The 20,213-nt window shown below is 46.9% G+C and overlaps 1 protein-coding gene across 1 annotated transcript in view; it reads right to left on the bottom strand.

Moving 5' to 3' along the window:
• Nucleotides 1-5,060: 5,060 nt before the first annotated feature.
• Nucleotides 5,061-20,213, bottom strand: part of IRF2 (interferon regulatory factor 2) — a 25,568-nt gene continuing 10,415 nt past the window's right edge. The window contains exons 6-9 of the mRNA XM_010295429.1: nucleotides 16,486-16,597; nucleotides 12,795-12,959; nucleotides 7,791-7,837; nucleotides 5,061-6,404 (exon numbers count right to left, since the gene is read on the bottom strand). Coding sequence (XP_010293731.1) covers nucleotides 6,093-6,404; nucleotides 7,791-7,837; nucleotides 12,795-12,959; nucleotides 16,486-16,597 — 636 coding nt within the window. The 3' untranslated portion in view covers nucleotides 5,061-6,092. The remainder of the gene's footprint in view (nucleotides 6,405-7,790; nucleotides 7,838-12,794; nucleotides 12,960-16,485; nucleotides 16,598-20,213) is intronic.

The following is a 20,213-nucleotide window of genomic DNA, read 5'->3' as shown; positions in this document are numbered from 1 at the left end:
CGCTTCCCCCCGGTGTCCGAGGACGCAAGCGGGGGTCCCGGCCCCTGGCCCTCGTGCGCACCCTTCCGAGGCCACCACCGCACAGCCCCGCGCCGTGGCCACCTACCAGCTCCCCTCCATTGCCAGGCTGAGCCAGCGGCCCGGAGGGAGAAGCCGGAGCAAAAGGGGCGTGGCAGTCTCCCTCTCCGGGGGAAGCCGCAGCTGCAAGCATGGTGGGAGAGAAAGAAAGAGACGCATCTTGGGCGAGAGGGAAAGGATTTAAAGGTGAAGCTGGGTTCTGCTGGCCCAGGAAGAAGCCCTGCCGCAAATTCGGTGACTCCGAGGAGCCCAGAGTGATTGCGCTTTGTCGTCCTGTGACAAACAGGCGTGCAGGCTACGTACAGCCACTGCCTTGCTGGTACCTCCAGCAGAAGTGCATCGGGACGTGAACCAAGCTTCGCTGCCCGCCCTGATGCCGACGCAGGCAGGCAAGGGAGGGAGAGGGACGGCCAGGAGGTTACATGCAACCGGGAACTGAGGCCATTGCTGCCCGCTGTGGGAAAAATATTAAGGGCTTGGTCCTGGGGAATTCTGAGCTGACTTACCTATCGTCATTTTGAATGGGATTTGAATTTCTTTGTGCACGCGGATCTTGCCGGGCTCCAGGAGGACGTCAGGAGTGGCAGCCCCAGATGCCAGCGGAAACCTGGGTTGTAACATTATGTGACTCATAAGCACACCTGAATAAATTTATGCTTGGGGCCATTCTTTCATTTTTTTAATGTACTCCCTCATTTTTTCCATTATTTCAGCTGAGTTACAGAAAGGCTGATCCTGCCTTCACAGGAGTCCTGCAGATGCTCTCTTGGCCCCTTCCAAACCCAAGAAAAAAACAGTTTATGCTCATTTAGTAAGAAAAAAACAGTTTATGCTCATTTAGTAACTCTCCTGCAAAACTGGGTAAGAAATGGACATGTCTGGGCTTAGCTTTCCTGGGCACGGGAACAGGTCCCTCTCCAAACAGATCTAACCCAGCTTCCCTGAACTGCTTAGTCTGTAAATTCATCTCCTACACACAGGTATATATTCCCCCTATGGAAATGCCATCTGCCTTGACACATCGCCTGCTCAATAAACTCGTGTTTGGGACGGGAGTGGGAGAGCGTGTAAAACCACCCTCACGGCACGTGTCAGACTTGCACCTTTCAAATCCCCAAGATCCCTGTACTTGACCTCTTTTTCTTCCTGCCAAATACAGAAATATTTAGTGATTTCTCCGAGCAAGGGTAGGCTGACTCCAGCTGTTTTTGAAAAACCCAAGAAACACACCCAGGCAATGGATGTCCGCAATAGCCTGGGGCAAAGGCACTCACAGTAAAAGGGGGGTGACTGCGCTCATGGTAGACTTGGTAGACTGGCAAATACAGCAGGAGTGTGTGCTCTATAATGTTCTTTTCATTAAATAACGCCACTCCTCGCTTCAGACTTCAAAGTAACTCTCTCCACAGCTGCAGCATCTCATGCAGCCTGATCCCCGGCAGATACCACAGGAGCTCCATGGACTAAACCCCCCGATTTCCCAAAGATTCAAGACGTGTGTCGCCATGCTGAACCCCATCAGCCTGGGCCCCCACCCCAACCTTCAGACTGAAACCACCAAGCAGGGGCCCAGAGAGGCAGCAGTCTCCATCCATGAGGATACTCAAAATTTGACGGAACAAGGCTCTGAGCAACCCGTCCTATCTTTGAAGTTTTGGAGCAGGGGTTGGGCCAGAGGTCCCTTCCAACTCGAATTCTTCTGCAACTCTGCAGTTACTGTCGATCAGCTCTGAAAGAAGGGACGTGTCCTACAGATTAGAAGTTCCTACAAGTTTGAGAAAATGAGTGCCTGGAGAGAGGAGACAGCTCTCACTAGGTCCTCACAGAGAAAGAGGCTGCTGTGTAGGTTAACCGTCTGCTAGAAAGTTCCTAAGGAGACCAGGTGGTGGGCGGGAGAGCGGGAGGCTGAATGAGTGCCCTAATCGACAGGAGAACTTCCACAACATACCCTACGCCAGGAAACACCTCAGAAGATAACCCAGATCCCAAGAAAATCAGTCTCCCCCAGTTCTGCTACTCCCCAGACAACTTTTCTCCTACCTGAGCCCTTTTGAGGGGACCAGACTTTGTGCCAGAGACCTCGGTATCACGGCTCCTTGTTAGCTGAGCTCCCCTGATGAGAATTGCGCAACCTGGCAGAGTTCCTGGGGCGGCACAGGCAGTGCCCCAACTGCAAGCCATGTGGCTGCTGCATGGGGAGAGCCTGGCCCTTACCTCCCTCCCGGCCTCCGCTCAGGGAGATTCTGCAGGCTCACCCGCTGACCATTTCGCAAAATTGCGTAACAAGATTAAATTGATATTATTTGTAGTGTTAATGGACAAGCATCTGATTTCCAGTGTTTCAGGACCAAACTGGCGGTTGCACTATGAAAGGCGGGGTGGTTTTTTATGACTCTGCGTAGTTTTGCAAGCGCGGATAACACAAGGAATTGAACATCACGTTTCAGAATAGATGTCTCATGTCCCAGCCCAAAGAAATCCTCCTTTGCATTTACATCACCCTGCAGTTGGCCAACTGCTTTTGGTCTGAGCACGTTGCAGAGGCGTCAGCGCCTTTGCGTGGTGGATATTCTCTTTGATGGAGCAGTGTTATGGATACGTACAGTAACTGCCGTGCTTGGATACCTCTTGGAAGAGCTTCAAACATATAAGCCCTGGGAAGAGGGGAATTTACCAAGTATGCACGCCATTCCCAGTGGTATGCATATGCGTCTCCTATTGCGCAGCTACCGGAGCAGCGTGGGGGTTTGTGGTTTTGCAGCTCAGCTGCCCTCCTTGCAGCACCAAGGGGAGAGCAAGCTGACCTACCCAGCCATCAGCACGCTGGCACTGGCCATCAGCACGCTGGCGCCAACTCTCACATGGAACGACCAGCGGCGAGATGTGACCACGTAACTTGCTTTAGCTACTTAACGGTTAATGCTCACGTTAAACTGGAGGTGCCTGCCTTTCCCCGTTGACTACTCCTAAGTTTCAGATGGCTGATGCTAGCAGTAGCCAATCCTTCTCAGCTATGAACGAGGAGAGCCCACTGCCTCTTGCAGTACACAGGACACGGGACATGGCCGCTTGCCTGGAGGCTTGTGGAGACGTGCCAACAACTGACACTGCCAGTCTGAACAAGTGAGGAGAGTGCAGGCCATGGTGAAGCTAAACGGCAGCCCTGCTTTCAGAAAAGCAAAAGTGCTGAGTCAGCTCCGTTTACTTTGGAAGATGCTTTCCAGCCCCCACACAACCCTACCTCTGGCCTTCTCTAAACCTTAACTCTTAATGCTAAACCCTGGCTGAGCCATAGGCAAAAGCTTCGCTCCATCCACAGACTAGATACTCCTTGGAGGACGAGATGAGCACCAGTGCTTAGTTTACATTGTGCGATGCTTTCCAGCCCCACGCGACCAGGCTTTCTCTTTCCTTCAGCCCTGACCCTCACCCTCGGCTCAGCCTCAGCTCTGGCACTGCAGCCCTTCCTTTCCAAAAACCTTCCCAAGAGGAGGGTTCGAGCATCAGCCCTCCGATGAGTTCGGCAGCTCCTTCCTAGCCCCAGCACAACCGCAGCTCTGGGCTTTCTCCTCTACCTAACCCAACTCTTCCTTCCCTACAATAAAAATACTTACTACTTCTCCCAGCCCCAAGTGTCCCTGGACAGCCCCTTTCCAGTCACTCTCCACTTGCAGCTCCCAGCCCGAACCACACCACTACCCTGAGGGCCAGCTGCAGGCCAGGGAACTTGCCGCATGAGAAAAGCTGGATGCTGGAGACTCACTGGAACACCCCTGCACACACAAGCGTGTGTAGACACAACCTCCTCGACGAAGACCAGACCTTGAGCCTCTGGACCCAGAGGGCCACTGGAAAAGTAGGCACGACCAAACGAAAGGGACAGACCAGGAAGTTTATGTACATTGATTTTAAACATTACGAGTTTTCAGCCTCACTTCAAATACTGCTCTGGGCTTCCTCCTCCTCCCAAACCTAACCAAAGCTCTAACCTTGTCTTCCCAGGCCACGGGGCAGTGGGTTGGCAAGACAAAATTGCAAGTTTCACACAGACTTGTGATGAAATTTGAAATTGTGGCATCAGCTTAAGTACACAGCAAAATCCTACTGTTTGCTTTCCCTTTTCAACAGCCAGCTAGCACATCTCCGAGTGATACAGCCATTTTTGTGCATGTTACTGCTCAATATACATGGCACTCGGCTCAGCCATCTGTCAGGTCGGTATCAGAATGGTATTCATACCTGAAGGACACTCTGTATATTTTACATACTTGAATCAATCCATTTAACTTCCAACAGCTTGAAAAACTGCAAAAGGGCAAGTGCTCTCAACTTCTGCCCATACCAGTGACAGCCCGAAGTGTACAGCACTTCAGAGAGTCAACAGCATGGCTTGTCGTCCACCATCACCATGCAACCCTGCAAGCCACTGCACACCCTTAATTAGATATTCAGCAGCTTCCCTCAAAGACCTAGGGGAATCAGAACTTGCCATCATGTGGTAGATGTTGAAAGACTTGGGGAATGTTTATTTGACACCTGATTCATTTCACTAATAAGGAGTTATTGCTTGAAACTCTGCAGAAAAGAGATTTTTCCAGACAAGGAAACTGTGGGCAAGCTAAACAGAGATCAACCAGAAATGGGGCAAGCAAGCTGAGCCTGCATTGGGTGGGGGATGGACTTTCACAAGATCCCTTCCATGAGGTGACTTGCTCAAAGAACAACAGCAGAAGAGATGCCCCAACTCCCAACTTCTGCACCTGAGGCCAAACTCAAGTATGCCACCTTTAAGCTCTAGCTCCTCTGCCCGCCTCAAGCTGTCTCAAGCACAGTACTTCCCATCCTGTTAGATGGGTACTCCAGAAATTGTAAAGGCGGCTCATGCCAATTGCTCACTCCGAGAGGTCACATTCACCTATCAAACCCATGCCATCTGGGGCTTCTGAAAGATTAAAAAAGAGAGACAAACAAGAGGATTATTAAAAATTTAACGATATACCATATTTATTATCAATCCACAGGATAATCTGATTGCTACATGAGCTCATAAAAGCTATTTCACCTTTACAAAATTAAAAAAAAAAATGTGCCACAAGGATGTAATAACTGCTGATAACCAAGGACTGAATTTTAAAATTATAAATTTGCTGTAGAAAAGATTAAAAAAAATTATATTCACTTTAGAATTTTACTTTGAATAAAATATTCCCCTGTATAAAAAATAAAAAAGCTTGCTCTGGTTAGAATTAGAGTATTTTTCTTCTTTTTTAAATCTGGGAATTTGCATAATATCTCTGTAATAGGTTTTTTTTTTCTTCCTATTGTACCACGCGGCATTCAAGCATAGCAGATTAGAAACAAACATGAGAAAAGCAGTCTTAAAACATATGAAATCCACATGGGAAGTTTTAACTTCCTTTCCTTTCCCCTATTCTTTAAAGACACTTTAGCAAGAATAGCCTTTGAAAAGAATACAGGTGGGGAGGGACCTTCAATGTGCCATTAAGTAGAGCAAGGTAATAAAAGGCCTTTCGTAAGTGCTTTCTTAATAAGGTGCAGAAGCAGACTGCAATGTTGCTAGTACTGCACTATGTACAATATTCACAATAGATTTTTCTTTATTTAAAAATATTCCAGCTAGTTCACATTTTCTCTTCCATTCTGAGGCTTTCAGTTCCATCACAGCCTTGACAGCAAGAAGCGCAGCAGCACCACTTCCCTTGTGGTTGGTTGGTCCTCTTATGAAACACTGGAACCTGCGAGTGGGCCAAAGTTCTTGGGTTGTTTTCCTATGTAGCAACCTTGGAAATCCTCCTGGGTTCAGGTGTACATACTGACAGCTGGAGTCCTGAGTTAAAAACACTCCGGCACTGGAGTCGGACACAGCAATGTTTTATATTGCCAAGGCTTCACCTTAGATTTGTCTCATGTGCGTCAAGGGATGAACCTCTCCTACAGAAACGTAAAATACAAAACCAAACAAAACAAAGCTATAAAAACACACCGTCAAAGGCTTAGCAGCTCTTGACTCTTGACTGAGTGATGTCTGACGTTTTCTTGATGACGCTGGCCCGTGTCTCGCGGTCTGGCCGGCTGCTGCTCGTGGAGGCTGTGGACACTACTTGTGGCAGAGGGATGTCTGGGAAAGGGGGCCAGGAGCTGTTGTAAGGCAGTGGGCAGCTTTCTTCTTTGATGGTGACTTGGAGGTCAGGCTTGTTGGCTACAAAAGTTGCCATGCTGGGAAGCATACGAGAAGTGTTCCTCATTCCCAGATTGCTGAGATACTGTTTGCCTTCAATGTTTTTCTTCTGCCAATGAAGTCGTCCCTAAGAAAGAAGGGAAGACTGTATGAGCGAATGCAACTTTGGAAAGTGCTCCGAGTAACACGATGAAGGCGGAAAAATCCACAAATTGCACAGGAGTTACTCTGTCTCTAAAAGCCTGAGCCTCTAGCTGCTGGCTTTGAATGTCTTTACTCTCAGCCACTTCCCACTTTCTGAAGTCATGTGTCTAATCCATGGTGGTTCTCCAGCACTCAAGAGGCTCTGCCCACTCTTCTGATGGAAAATAAAGGCCTTATTCCCAGTATGCTGGAGCCAAAAATGGGCAGAAAGGAACAAATACTCAGAGCTTCAAATGGAAGTGTCTCCTCCATTACCATCGTCCTCCTACACACAGGCAGGCACAGAGACCCAACACATCTCAAACAGCACCCCCAAACTGTCAACAAAGGAGAGGGTGCCAGGAAAACCACTGTCACTTGATGGTGTGTCCCCCATCACAGCGAGAAGGTTCACCAAGGAAAGATGACCATCCAGTCCTTTCCCCATCACGCATGCTGCAATGGCATGTTCTGTCAAAGGAGGTTTGGGGAGTCGTTATTGGCAGTCTACATAGGGGCTCCACCCTAACCAAGGCATGAGAGTCTAAGTCAAGAGGGTTAGTCATGCCATTATACAGCTGAACAACCTGCGGTTCTCCAAGAAGAAGGATTCAGAGGGCTTTCTGGGGGACACAGCAGGAGAGAGATTTGCAAGAAGCCGCCTGCAAAAATGCAGTTGGAGCACAGGGCATCTAAGTGCCCTCAGTGAGCTTCCCCTGGCCTCATGGCGATCAGTAGGTCTGGTCACTTCATGGCAGTCCCAAAAGAAAAGACAAGTGCTGGTTTTGCATAGGCGCAGCTCAGGAAATATTCATGGAGTGGGTATTTTCTCCACGGATTCCCTTCACCCAGCAATACCCAACTGACCGCTCGGGAAAGCTTTTTGCTTCACATACCTCAAACGTTCAAACTGCATTTCTATCATACGTGTAAGCTTTTCCTGTGAGTTCAGGTGCCATTTAAGGAAAACAAAGCGAGCATGCTTTCAACCAAGATAAAATACTGCCTACCCAGAAATGTCAATGCATCATTTTAACAAAATAGCTGGCACTGTTGATGGCTCTCCAGAACATCTTATTGTGCAATTTAATCTCACTGTAGTTTGGACAGATGAGGAGGGAAGAACTTGTAGAGATATCCATTCTGCCAGACAATCACCCAAATGTCTGTCTCCCTTGAACCTTCCTGGTTTATTTTTCTCCCCCAGCTATTATTAAAATGAATACTCCACTGATAGAGAGAGTTGCAAATGGAGAAGGGGCAAGAATACCTCAGGACATTGTTCTCAAGGCCTTGCTCCAAAGTGCTAAAAATCCAGGAAAACACTTACCTCTGCATTTTCTTCATCACTTGGAACGCTGTCGGTCGTTTCACTTTCTGTCAAACAAAACAGAAACAAAAATGAAACTTATGCTAATCTATCTACAGTAGCAAAATCCAGCTCAAGAGGCCTGATCTACTTCCAGTAAGTGGAAGCAAACAAAAGTCAAGCCAAACAACCAGAAAACTACAGAGAAGCATGGACCCCCTGCCACAGCAATAGCAATCCAAGGGCTAGACAGCACAGCTGCATTGAACTGGGGTAAATTCACACGGTTATCACAGTTAACATGGCTATATCCTGGAAAAGACAGCAACAGAGAGGGAAGAAGTAGATTCGTGCTTTCTGAGCAGAGGGAAGAGCTTCCCACAAGCGGGGGATGCCCCTTCTCCCTCACCTTCTCTTGGCAGCTCCAAGCCTGGCAAAGTGCAAAGTTCTGTCCAAATCCTTATTTTTATCTCCCTGAAAACCAGCAACAACTCCACCCCAGAGGAGATAACTGTGTTTTTGTTTCATGAACTGTTATCTCAGCGGGCCGCCTCAAGGGCTTGTTGTCACTTCTGACGCTTTATTACTCTTGTTATACTCTGTTCTCGTTTCACTTTTGCCACCCGTGCCCACATTATTTCTCAACCCTTCACCCACCACTCGAGCATGTAGAAATACTACTATCCCCAGTCCCATCACACCCTCCCGCTGCACATGGCCTCCCTCACGCTCATCACTTCAACCAGCGCGCAAACACAGGGGTGCAGCTCCAGCAGGATGTCCGTCCTCTTGCAACTGCAACCCCCGCCCTTGCAGAAGAGCCTGAAATCCAGGAATTTTGCTTATATTTTCAAGCAAGAGTGTTGGAATGCAGGTCTCCCAGCACCTGAGAGTCAGGCTTCTGTTCCATGGGCTGGTTGATAGTGCTGTGCTCAGATACATCCGAGATGGGGCACAAGCCCCTCTTTCAGGACTGGTCTGTGCCTTCCTGTTTCCTGGGTGGATAACACTAGGCATCCATCTGGCTACCAATAGGAAGAGGTCTTTCTCTAAACCCTCCACCAGGGCTGAGCAGGTAGGGCTCATGCACTCCCTGGGCCAATGGGAGCCCAGAAATGGCAAGGTTGAAGGAACAACGCGATGAATAACTGTAGCAGGCAAGGGAGCCCTCAAAGTCCCAGCTTCCACTCTCCGCTCTCTTACCCCTTTTAGCCCGTGCAGACTGCTCTGCACGTCCCCTGCACCCCTGCGACCATAAACCACAATCCTGCCTTCCCAGAGAGCAACCTCGTGCTCTGCACTGGACATAACACAAGTGCTAAGGCTGCATGGACCATGCCTCACCCCAGTGCACCCAAAGTCTTTCTGAAGCAAGGAAGCGGGCAGCTACTCCAGATGACTACTTCCAAAGCCAGCACCTCCCCTACTCCAGAGTGTCCACGGCAGCTTGCAGTAAGCAGAGGAGCAGTACGAAAGGTTAAATCTTATTGCAAAGCCCTGTGAAATTAACACTCTGCAGGGCTTCTCATTCACTGGCCCAGGTAAAGAGAGATGTGCCAACGTGATTAAGCTGGCTAATTAAGCCATACTGCAGAGAGAAGAGGCAGAAATTAATCTGTGCAAAGGAGAAATGGCCCTGGAGATAGAATCAATAGGTGGAATCCACACAGAGACAAGAAACAGGTATTCCTTGACATGAAGAAACATGTGGCAACAAAAAAAGAGTGATGCAGCTGAAAAGGAATCCATCCTTGGTGTTTATACATAACAAAATGCTGAGCAAGAGATAGCACTATAGTTAGCAAAGCCAGGGAAGCTAGCCGCTCGGGCATGGAAAGTTAGAGAGGTTATTTCAATCCAGAGGTTATTTGAATCAGTGTCAAACACAAGAGGAGGTTGACAACAGCCTCAGTACTAAAAAAAGTGGATTTCATAGACGTCAGTGGAAATATGAGAAAACTCACAAAGGCCACTCATATCATTTGCCTGAGTAACCTCAGAAAGGAACTAGAGGTGTTTTTGAAATAAAACAGATTTATGTAGGACAGCTGATACCTCAGGCTACTTTGTTGTTGTTGTTGTTTCAGAAGAGCTAAACTAACTGTTCCTGCAAAGCTGTTATGTTATACTCTTTCCTGCCATTCAGCGGTAGCACCTGACAGAGCAGGCAGCTCTACCCAGCACACCCATGAGCACTGGCCCTGGGCTCCCATGGTTCTGCTGTACACGTTTGTGTGGAGCAAGACAAAGCCAGAAATAGTCACAGAACTGTCCTACAAGCTTCAGGGTTCTAACAAACCACAGACCCATGTCCTCACTCCTGGCTCAAGGGCAAATGCATACTTTAAAAAAACAGAGGTTCATACAACAATTTGGGCTGGAAGGGATCTCAAGAGGTCTATAGCCCAACCTCTTGCTCAAAGCAGGGCCAGTTACAGGACTGGATCAGGTTGCTTGGGGCCTTATCCAAGTCAGGTCTTGAAAACCTCCGAGGACAAAGGCAGCAAAACTCTTCTGGGCATCCTGCTCCACTGTCTGACTGTCCTTGTGGTGAGAAAGGTGACATTTTTTCTTATATTCAGCTGCACCAAGATCTCGTTTCAATTTATGCCTGCTGTTTCTCATCCTCCCACCACACACCGCTGTGAAAAAGCCTGGCCTTCTCAGTAACATCCCTGCAGCTAGGGGCAGGCTGCTACGAGGTCCCCAAAACCATCTCTTCTCCAGGCTGAACAAGCCCCAGTCCCTCAGGATCTCCTCACAGTGACTGCTCCAGCCCTTAACCATGCTGGTAGTAGCCCTTCCCTGCACTTGCTCCTGTTTGTATCTTTCTGGGACTGCGGGTTTGAAGACTGGACCCAAGACTCCAGAAGTAGTGTAACTAATGCTGAGTAGAGAGGAATAATCATTTCCCTAGATACTTGCCACACTCCTGAAAGCTGGTGGCCAGGGTGCTCTGCTGTCTCACATTCAGCTCACTGACCACCCGCCTTTCTGCAGAGCTACTCCCCATCCCATCAGCCCCAGCCTCTATTGCTGCAAAGGGCTCTTCCTTCCCAGCCACAGGACTTGGCACCTGCCCTTGCTGAATTTCGTAAGGTTTCTGCTGGCCCATTCCTGCATCTCTCCAGGTCTCTCTGGATGGTGGCCCTGCCCTCAAGCATATCAACTGGTGTCCCCTATCTGGCGTCACCCTCCAAAACCTCTTCTGCTCATTGATATATTAAATAGGACTTGTCCCAGGACAGACCCTTGCAGTACTGCACTTCTTACTGGCCTCTAGCTAGAGTAACCAGGATCATCAAAAGCTGCCTTGAGATGCATTCAGAAGCATGTCAGTGGCATGAAATCACCTCTGTGTTATCTTAGTTATAGGCTAGCAGGTCCTGGTGTAAGTTAGGACAGCTGAAGGCTACCAGGATACTAAGACAACGTAAGGGGACAGCAGAAGTACTTCACTCATGCCTCATTTTCCTTATGCAGGCTTGTTGCATTGACTTTAGGGGAGGTAGCTCATGATTTGCTCATGTCAGGGTGGTTCTCCAGTCACCAGACCTATCTCTATCATCCCAGCCCAAGCAACCACCATGACATCCAGACCAAGACAGTGATTTCGTTTGTGTTCCAAGAGCTTAGATCCTGTACCTCAAGTTAAAAGAAAGCATTTTCTTCCTGTCATGTTCACACAGATAGGAAAAGTTTTGCAAGAAGCATATGGAAAGAGGACAAATGTTTCAAAGGCCCCATCTCCCAGCTGCTAATAAGTTGAAGCACCCTCATCCCCTCTGCCTTTTGGTTTGCAAAGCCCTTCCAGATGCTTTGGCCATTACAGACTAAACACATTGGGAAGCACAATCATTTATCAACACATGTAAGACTAACGTTGGAGGCTATTCAAAAGAACATCATATTATTCACCCAGACCCAAAGACAAAAATTACTAAATACACATTTTATAAAAATGTGTGTGGAAGTAATTTCAGCCTAGTAAGTCAAAGGCAAAACCATGTGTAAAATGATAAATTGCATGGGGAACAATTAATACTTAAGTTTGCCTAAAAAGATGACATTTCTGTTTCTATCCAATCTCCTGAGGCTTGCAAGTTAGCAACACATTACAACAGGAAGGTCAGGTTGGATCTGAAACTTTTTCTACTTTCAAATGTAGCTTTGCCTTGCTTTCTATGGAAGTAAGGTTTATATGATTGCAGGGAATCTATGCAGTGTGCCCACAGGTGCATTTGCGCCTGTTCTACCCCAACAACTTCTGAACACACTGTCAGACTTGGATAAGGGATAAATGAGTGCCAAAGACTCCTGACTTCCTACCAGTTTTAAGAAAATAAGGGGCCAGACAAAAAAGAGAAACCATTAGCACCCTGACTCAGGGAGAAGCTTGTTATCTCACCCCTTTTTAGGTATCGGAGCATCCAGATGGGAGGCAGACGTTGGAAGCCAGCCATCCAGCGCAATGCTGCTTGCAGGGCCACTTGTTATCAGTGGCTACATGGCTGTTCTGGTCTGCAGGCTATTTGTAACAAGACAGATCCACTCCCCCAGGGCCCTCAGCTCTATGTTTGCATTACACACCATCAGTACAGCCCTCAGCACTTTGTGCCCACTGTGCTAAGCATGGAGGAAACATACAGCAGAGAAGACCTTTAATCTTTAGTAAGTCAGGGGGCAAGGGAAACACACCATATTTGCACCACGTCATATGTACCACTGAAAATTCCCCTCTAATAAAAGAAGATAAGACCTCTCTGCATTACATCTAAAAAGGTTCTTTTTCCATTAGTCACAGGCTAAAATCTGCAGCTCACATTTCTGATCTCAGATCTCCTGAGTTGTTTCCCAAGGTGAAATGAGTAGAGGACTTTTTGAGTTTCATTAAAAATGCAGAAGGAAGCCAAACAGGCATTTCTGGATCTTTGCCAGCAACCCTGGAAGAGCCCGCTTTCTGCCAGTGTCTTCCAAACATTTCCAAAGAAAGTTTTAAAGAGTGTAAAATGCCAGAATGCTTACCTGCATAGGATGAGACAGGGGAGATCTGTAGGGGGTACAGCTGGCTCATGCTGAGGGGCTGTTCGTCGCTTTCTGTTGTCACCTCTACTACCTGGCAAACATCAGGAGGGTTGGCAACTATCACCTGCTCCTCGCTGCTGCCATCAAGGTGAGGCTGTCCTACAACTTGGGGTTACAAACAAAAAACTAGTTACTCATAACACCTCCTTGGAGCCTGCTTGGTATTTGAATGAATCTTCAATACCATCTCAGCACTTTCTTCCATGCCCACCACCTGCTTTCAGTGGGACTTCTAAAGGAAACCTGTGTGATTTATTTAATTTCCACCACCTTTTTTCCCCACTTGCGAAGAATGAAAACGCCTAATTCTCCCCTGGCTCTCACACATAACATCGTTGAACCCTCCTTGACATACCAGCTATCCAGAGCCTTTCCCAGGGAAGACCACAGCCACACTCCTCCTCCACCCAGAAACACAGTCCCACCAGGACATCCAGACCACAGCGATCTCTCCTAATCTGGGAAAGCATCCTCACCCTGCAAGCTGCCAACATCCCATGGCTTCCAGATGCTCTCATGTAAATTATGCACCAGAAGACCAGAACTGGCATGCAAAAAACTGCCCACATGATCATGTAAAACATGGTAGAACTCTGATTTATACATGGCATGAATCTGTGGAAAATTTCTCCTCCAATTAGATGCTTTATTCTCACTGATCCTTGCAATGCCAATGATGGTATGTAGAAAAGCACAGGTGTACCTGTAGTCTGTAATCCCCATGGTCTGTGACTGAAAGCTACAGTCTGGTTAGTTATTAACAGAGGGTTTTCCTATTCCCCCCCAGGCAGTTGATATTTAATACCACAGGAAAATTATTTATTTCTACAAAGTGAAGGCACACAGATGTTTTGCAAGTGTCCTGAAATGCTTTGCAGACATTAACTGTGCTACACAACACCCTTTTGAAACAGGGGTATAAACTGAGGTACCAAGATGTTACCGAGCAAAGCAAAACTATGGTGAAAGCCAGAATCTCACTTCTGTGGAGATGCTTGAGACAATTCCCTCTGTCCTGTACAACTGCCCCATCGATCCCAGCAGTATGAACATGTGACAACTGCATTAATCCAGCACAGAGCTGAAAGACACTAGCTAGATTTGAAGAGCACACGGAGATGGAGCTGTGTCAGAGGATGAGCTGAATCCACAGCTGTCCAAGAGAAAGGGATAGGACTATAGAAGTTCTTTCACTGGAACATAAAGCTTCAAAAGGAACAACCTTTATACAGACAAATTCTGTACAAAGATGGTGGTGTGTTGTTAGAAATTCAGACAGTACAATTTTTTCTAGACCCATGATGGCAAAAAAATGTAGGCAATGAAACATAGTCAATCTTGAGACTCTTCTGTGAAGTGACCTAAGTACTCTAATTATTAATTTTTAAAAAGGCAAAAGATAGCATCTATTCCTGGATGAACCAAGATAAACATACATGAATGCACATGTATATACACACAATCCATTCCGGCCTTCTGTCTTTAGACAAAACTAGAACAAGACTTTCTGAAAAAGAAAAGTGACATGTTTTTCTCCCAGAGAAATGCTGCTATCATTTTGCTTTGTGAAGTGCCAGGCAACCACTGGAAAGTCTCGCAAAGCGGGATGTGTATTTTATGAGACAATTCTAGCATAAAGAAAATTACATAAATACTGGATACTGTTTTTTTTAGAAGCTGAATCACTACAGTTACTACGATTTTGTTCCAGGTATTTCCTTCCCCCTGTATTTCCACCTTTCCTGCTTCTGAAACAACCTGCTTTTTATTGAGTGGGGTGTGGGGGGCAAGAGCACACGCACACAGAGTTAATTTTTATCTGGGAGAAACCAATATTGTGCAACCCCATCAGGGTATGAGCAGGCCATCTGTACTGTTTTATCTTTCTCCTCAGTACCTGATGAATTCTAACCCACCCTAGGAGATAACCTGCACAGCAAAGTTACTGCTCACTTGGGCAATATGCCACCACTTTCCCATGAACTGCACGTGTGTCAGAAACACTACAGGTGCTGTGTGACTTTCCTCCCCTGCAGCTGACTTCCCTCTTTTCTGCAGAACAGCTCTATTTTACCCTTTTCCCCCTGTTTACATTAAAATCCTGCTTGCAGTCCTAAATAAGGACTTCTCTTTCCAGTCTGGATAAGCAGCACACTTCACATTTTTAAACTACACTGGACGACAGTTACCCACCCGAGCCTTGCTGTCCTACCCCTGAAAATGGATTCTGTTGAGTCCAGAGAAAAATGAAAGCCCTTAAGGTGCAAATTCAGTTCTGTTCCTCTGAACCTCTTGCTTCGTTTCTACAACAGATCTTTGACCATTCTTAGATATTGATGTTGCCACTATGGGTCCTGTCCTGTAAATTACTGAGATCTTCTAATGTGCACCATGCATTCATCTCAGCATAAAATCAAACTGGAGTTCAGAATACACTGTACTGTAGAAAACTGAGATGTTTTGCAGCAAAATGACTCTCTCTGATGTTAGTGGATTTTGGGGAACAACAGGTATGTTCCAAAGGCTGCTGTTAATAGATCTTTGTTTGACTTTAAGACTGTAAAATAAAGCAGAAGTGTATGAAGCTTCCCCCCTGGGACTGCATATTGGCCTTGGCGTGTTTCAGATTTGTTTATGAGTCAGTCAGTAAATAGGAAGCACTAACAGCACTACAGTGCTATTTCTTCACGTTATAAAACCCTCTGCAGGAGCAACACTCATGTCCTAATGCTCTTACAAAGCAACAGCTGATTAAATGAACTGCTATAAAGAGAGGAAAACTATTCACAAATTCCTCAGCCACAGAAGTACTTGAGGGGAATGACTATGCAAAGCCCTGCGATCTAAGACATGGGCATCAAAGATAGTCCCTGCACATAATTTCTGCCATCTCTCCCAACAGAAGACTAACACATTTTTCAAATACTTTCCTGACATACATAAAAGTGGCATTCTAGAGAAAATTGTATATGGTTCACATTTCCAGGAGCCCTAGCTGCAGTGACCACCTCAGCCAAAAAAATCTGTCAAAAACGAGACTAATTATTCTACTGAGAACCAATTATTCACATGCTGAGATGACAGCTAATTCCTAATGTACCAGTTTCTAAATGCAGTCTTTGCTGATCCTTGTTGTTAGCTCAGTTATGTTAAGAACTCTGTAACTGAGGTGCCAGTAAAAAGAACCAAGTTCCTCCATTTCGTCTGCAGGTTTAAACTCCCAAATAAAACGGTACCCTATACAAACCTCTGCTTTGAGCAATGGGAAACAGCCATCCAACTGCAGTTTAATTCTCGTGTGACACTGGTTACGGTCTCCTCATAGCTGAGGACTACCCTGTGGAGTAAGCTGATGCCAGGAAAAGCCACCTGAGCATGTCTGCAAGTGGTTTGCTCTCAGGGGAACTACTACGCTGCTACAGTGTTCCTCACTGTCTCTGTCAGGTGGTGGGGCTGACCTACAACCAGGACCTCGTGTGGCTTGGGCTAGTGAAAAATGTGTTGACCCGACTGCAACCGCGGTGTTGTCCAAACTGCAAAATGCTGATGGAAAGCTGAGTTTGGCAGAGTCAAAAGAGTTCCTTAAGTCACCTGTATGCTTAGCATATAAGAAAAGCATAGGAGTACTTACCTACAAAGTTCACTGTACTGTCAACTTCATTTTTTATACTGGAGGACAGGAAATAGTCAGAAGTGACATCATTTAGCCCATTAATCCCAAAAGATGATTCAACTGGCTCTTGCTAGAATGAAAACAGTACAGTTGGGTCAGGTTTGATTTATTTTAGGAGCCTGGACTCTGTTCATCTCTTTGTTCTGAGATGGCAATAACTCATATCGCTTCTGCCTGCCATATACCCCCTGCTCTCTGCTAGACACAGTCTTAGAATGAGTATTTCAGTTCTTTGAGAAGAAGCCAGAGTCTACTCCATTTCCAAATCTTCTGCTTTAAAACTAAAGCTATTATTAATTTTCAGATTTAGAGTGAGCTTTCAGAGAGCAAGAAATTAGTGTGTTATTTACTACAAAAGATTAGCATTTGGAACAAACAAGGAAGAAACATTTCTTTAAAATGTTACTCCATTTAATATTCATCCTCATGTCCTTCCAAACATGCTGTATCTCTCAGCACCTTAGCTTCTGTACAGCAATTACTAAATTCTAGCCTTAATTTTTCTCTGCAGCAAGCCTGAAAGCAAACCAAAGTGTTTACACTAAATACAGCCTTTTAGATCACATCATAAACATTACCACAGGGCAACAGCGTTGGGAAAACACCACCTGTTCTACATAGACTGAGCTTTCCACAAGATGCATCTCTGTAGGTCTGGTACACTTGAGTGGGAAATGTAAAAAACTCCCTTCAGAACAGACACCAAGAAGTTTAATTCCATAAACTCAGGATAAAGCTATAAACACGTTTAAAAGGATTATCTACAGGTCCAACCTCCTCCCTGGTATTGGCTCCCTTAGGGGGTTATTGGTTAAAGTCTAAAGGCTTCTGTTCTTACTCAGGGCTGGCACTGGAGTCCTGCAAGGGAAGTTATGCCTCACTGCTGACCCAGAGACACCCGCAGAGAGCTGCAGAGCTGCCAGCTGCATATGATGCCATGCCATGCCCATTTTCACCGCTCTGAAGCATTTCAGTGAGGGCACGGTAAAAGTGAACCTCAAGACTTGTGGTGCCAGCCCTTCACAGTGCTAACCATGCAAAAAACTGGGGACAGTGTAACAGGTCTTTCCTGGATGCCACATGCTGTGATTGTGATCCACTCAAAAAGAGCTGGCACTTCAACTCAAGTCTGCATCTTCCCAAGCATTAAGCAAGGCAAACACAAACCCTGTCCCATGGCCCCTCTGCACATCAGAAGAGTGCAAGTTAGTGCTAATGGCAACTAGGTCTTTGATGAGCTGCACCGGTTGTGTTGACCCGCAGGTCAAAGAATTGGAGAGCCGGAAAAGATAAAATTAGCTGCTATGGACCCACCAAGGATCACTGCCCGCAGAGGCAGGTTAGGGCTGCACACTGAAGCCTCTGGTGTTGTGCAACGCCCCAGCAAACACAGCAACCCCCACGGGAACATTGCACACGCAGGACCTTGCTCAGCTTTACTGAGGCTTGGTCACAGGGAAGTTTACTTAATAGCACCTTTCCAGCTGCAGAAACAAATACACAGCCTGGAACTCAGGTGATGGTGCCAGATCCATGAAGGGACTTGAGCATTGGCACAGTTGGTGTTAAATCACCTAAATTTTCAGTAATCAGATGCCTGCTGGAAGCCTAAGCTAAATGCACGGGGAAAGGTGTCACATTTTAAAAAATGTCTCAACGGGGAGTTGTATGCATAGTCAAAAGGATACATCTAGTACAAGGTAGAAATTAAGCCTCAGGCAGGCAGTTCAGCCCTTAATTTTGGTTCAAAGGAAAGAGACTATTTTTATCTAAGCTACTCAGACACTTATGCCCTCCTCCCATTGCCGAGAATTCAAGTTTTAATGGAAAGACCCCATGTGCCTCAAAGCCCAGTGGTCAGAGATCTACTCGTGATGTGGGAGAACTGCTCGCAGCCCCCTGCCGCAGCCTAACGCGGAGCAGGGATTTGGTAAAGCCCAGGTCTCTCACACCCATGGGGACAAGCAGGAAGTGCCCTGAGCACCCCGCTCAAGCTCAGCAAGGCCCAGCAGGGCTCTTCACCCCCACCAGCGCTTGCTGTGGGAGCCCACAAGGTCTGGCAGTGGCAACAGGGCGGAGCTCAATGCGAGACTTGCTACGCTGAAGTCCCTTCGCAGGTCTGCACTTGGATCCTCGGCTTCGCCCTCTCTGGTATTACCCCATTGTAGTTATCAGGCAGACCATGGAGCAGCCTCCCACTCACCTCCACTTAAAGAGAGGTTTTCAGGGTAACTGCAAGGCGTTCAGTGCATCTCAGGAACCCATCTTGGACCTCAGGAATTTACATCACTGAGCCAAGCAATTACAAGCAGCTTTCAATGCTCAGAAACGTTCATTTGCATTAATTCATCCACCACCCTTCTCTATTATAGCCTTCAACATTCAATAGTCAGTCTAACAGTAGCACATCTATTTTAAAATCCAGGCATATCTGGAGGCCAGCTTGTATAAACATTTGTCAGAATAAGAGGGAATAGCCAGGAGTGAGGTGGGTGTTGGTCTCTTCTCCCAAGTAACTAGTGATAGGACAAGAGGAAATGGCCTCAAGTTGCGCCCAGGGAGGTTTAGACTGGGTATTAGGAACAATTTCTTTACGGAGAGAGTGGCCAAGCATTGGAACAGGCTGCCCAGGGAGGTGGTGGAGTCACCATCACTGGAGGTGTTAAAAAAACGTGTAGATGTGCCACTTTGGGATGTGGTTTAGTGGACATGGTGGTGTTGGGTTGACGGTTGGACTTGATAACCTTAGATGTCCTTTTCAACCTTAATGATTCTATGATTCTGTAAGAGCTAAGTGGCCATACCACAGTTGGTGGCTGGTGAGCAGCATGCTTACTAGGTATCGCTGGGAGATGTACGTGCTGGAGGCACAGCCAGCTCAGCTCAATGCTCCTGCGTTGCCTGGACTGTGCTTCTGTGCAACTCAGGGCAAGTGAGCTGCAGGAAAGCGCTCCCAAAAGCTGTGAGCATCGCTCCATTGGCACCTACTCCCAGGCCTAACACCACATGTACTAATCTCACAGGCATCACTGGGACTCCCTCAGCAACGACTATCGGTGAGATTAATCTTAATGGAGAGGACGAGGTTGTTCAAGCACCTTTACAGCTTTTCAGACATTTAACATTTTGACTAAAAGAAAGATTATGAAGGAGGGGAACAGCAAAGTGCTGCTGCCAGCTTTGGCAGGCATCACACACTGCTCTGCTCTGACTACTGGCTTCCTCTGAACGCAGGCTACCATCAGAGTCACGCTGTAACAGGCACATGTGGGTTGTGTGATTCAGACAGGGTGGTTTGTCCTTTAAGACAATTTAAAAATCACAGTATTCTGACAGGTAACTCCACAAGACACAACCACCAGGATAGTGTCTGCCTTCCAAAGCCTATTTCAGTGGAGGAGTTTTCCCAGGACTCTGGGTTCACCTGGCCCAGAGCATTTCCTGGCCAGCGGGTGCAGGACCTGTGCCCAGGCGTGGGTGGCACAGCCTTTCACAAGCGAGCTGCAGGGGACCCAGCTGCCCTTCTGCTGCAGACACGGCTGCTACATGCAACCCAGGAACACCAACTTTACTGAAGGCTGAAAGTCTGAAACGTTTGCAGTTTGCTTTTTGAAAAAATCGAAGGTAAACCAAATCCTGCCAGTGTGTAATACTGACCACCTCATAGCAGTGCTCGGCAGAAGTGT

Source organism: Phaethon lepturus, unplaced genomic scaffold, assembly GCF_000687285.1.
Source record: "Phaethon lepturus isolate BGI_N335 unplaced genomic scaffold, ASM68728v1 scaffold36469, whole genome shotgun sequence".
In the NCBI taxonomy this organism is placed as follows: domain Eukaryota; kingdom Metazoa; phylum Chordata; class Aves; order Phaethontiformes; family Phaethontidae; genus Phaethon; species Phaethon lepturus.
The sequence above is the reverse complement of the archived record's forward strand: the minus strand, read 5'-3'. Positions and strand labels throughout refer to the sequence as shown.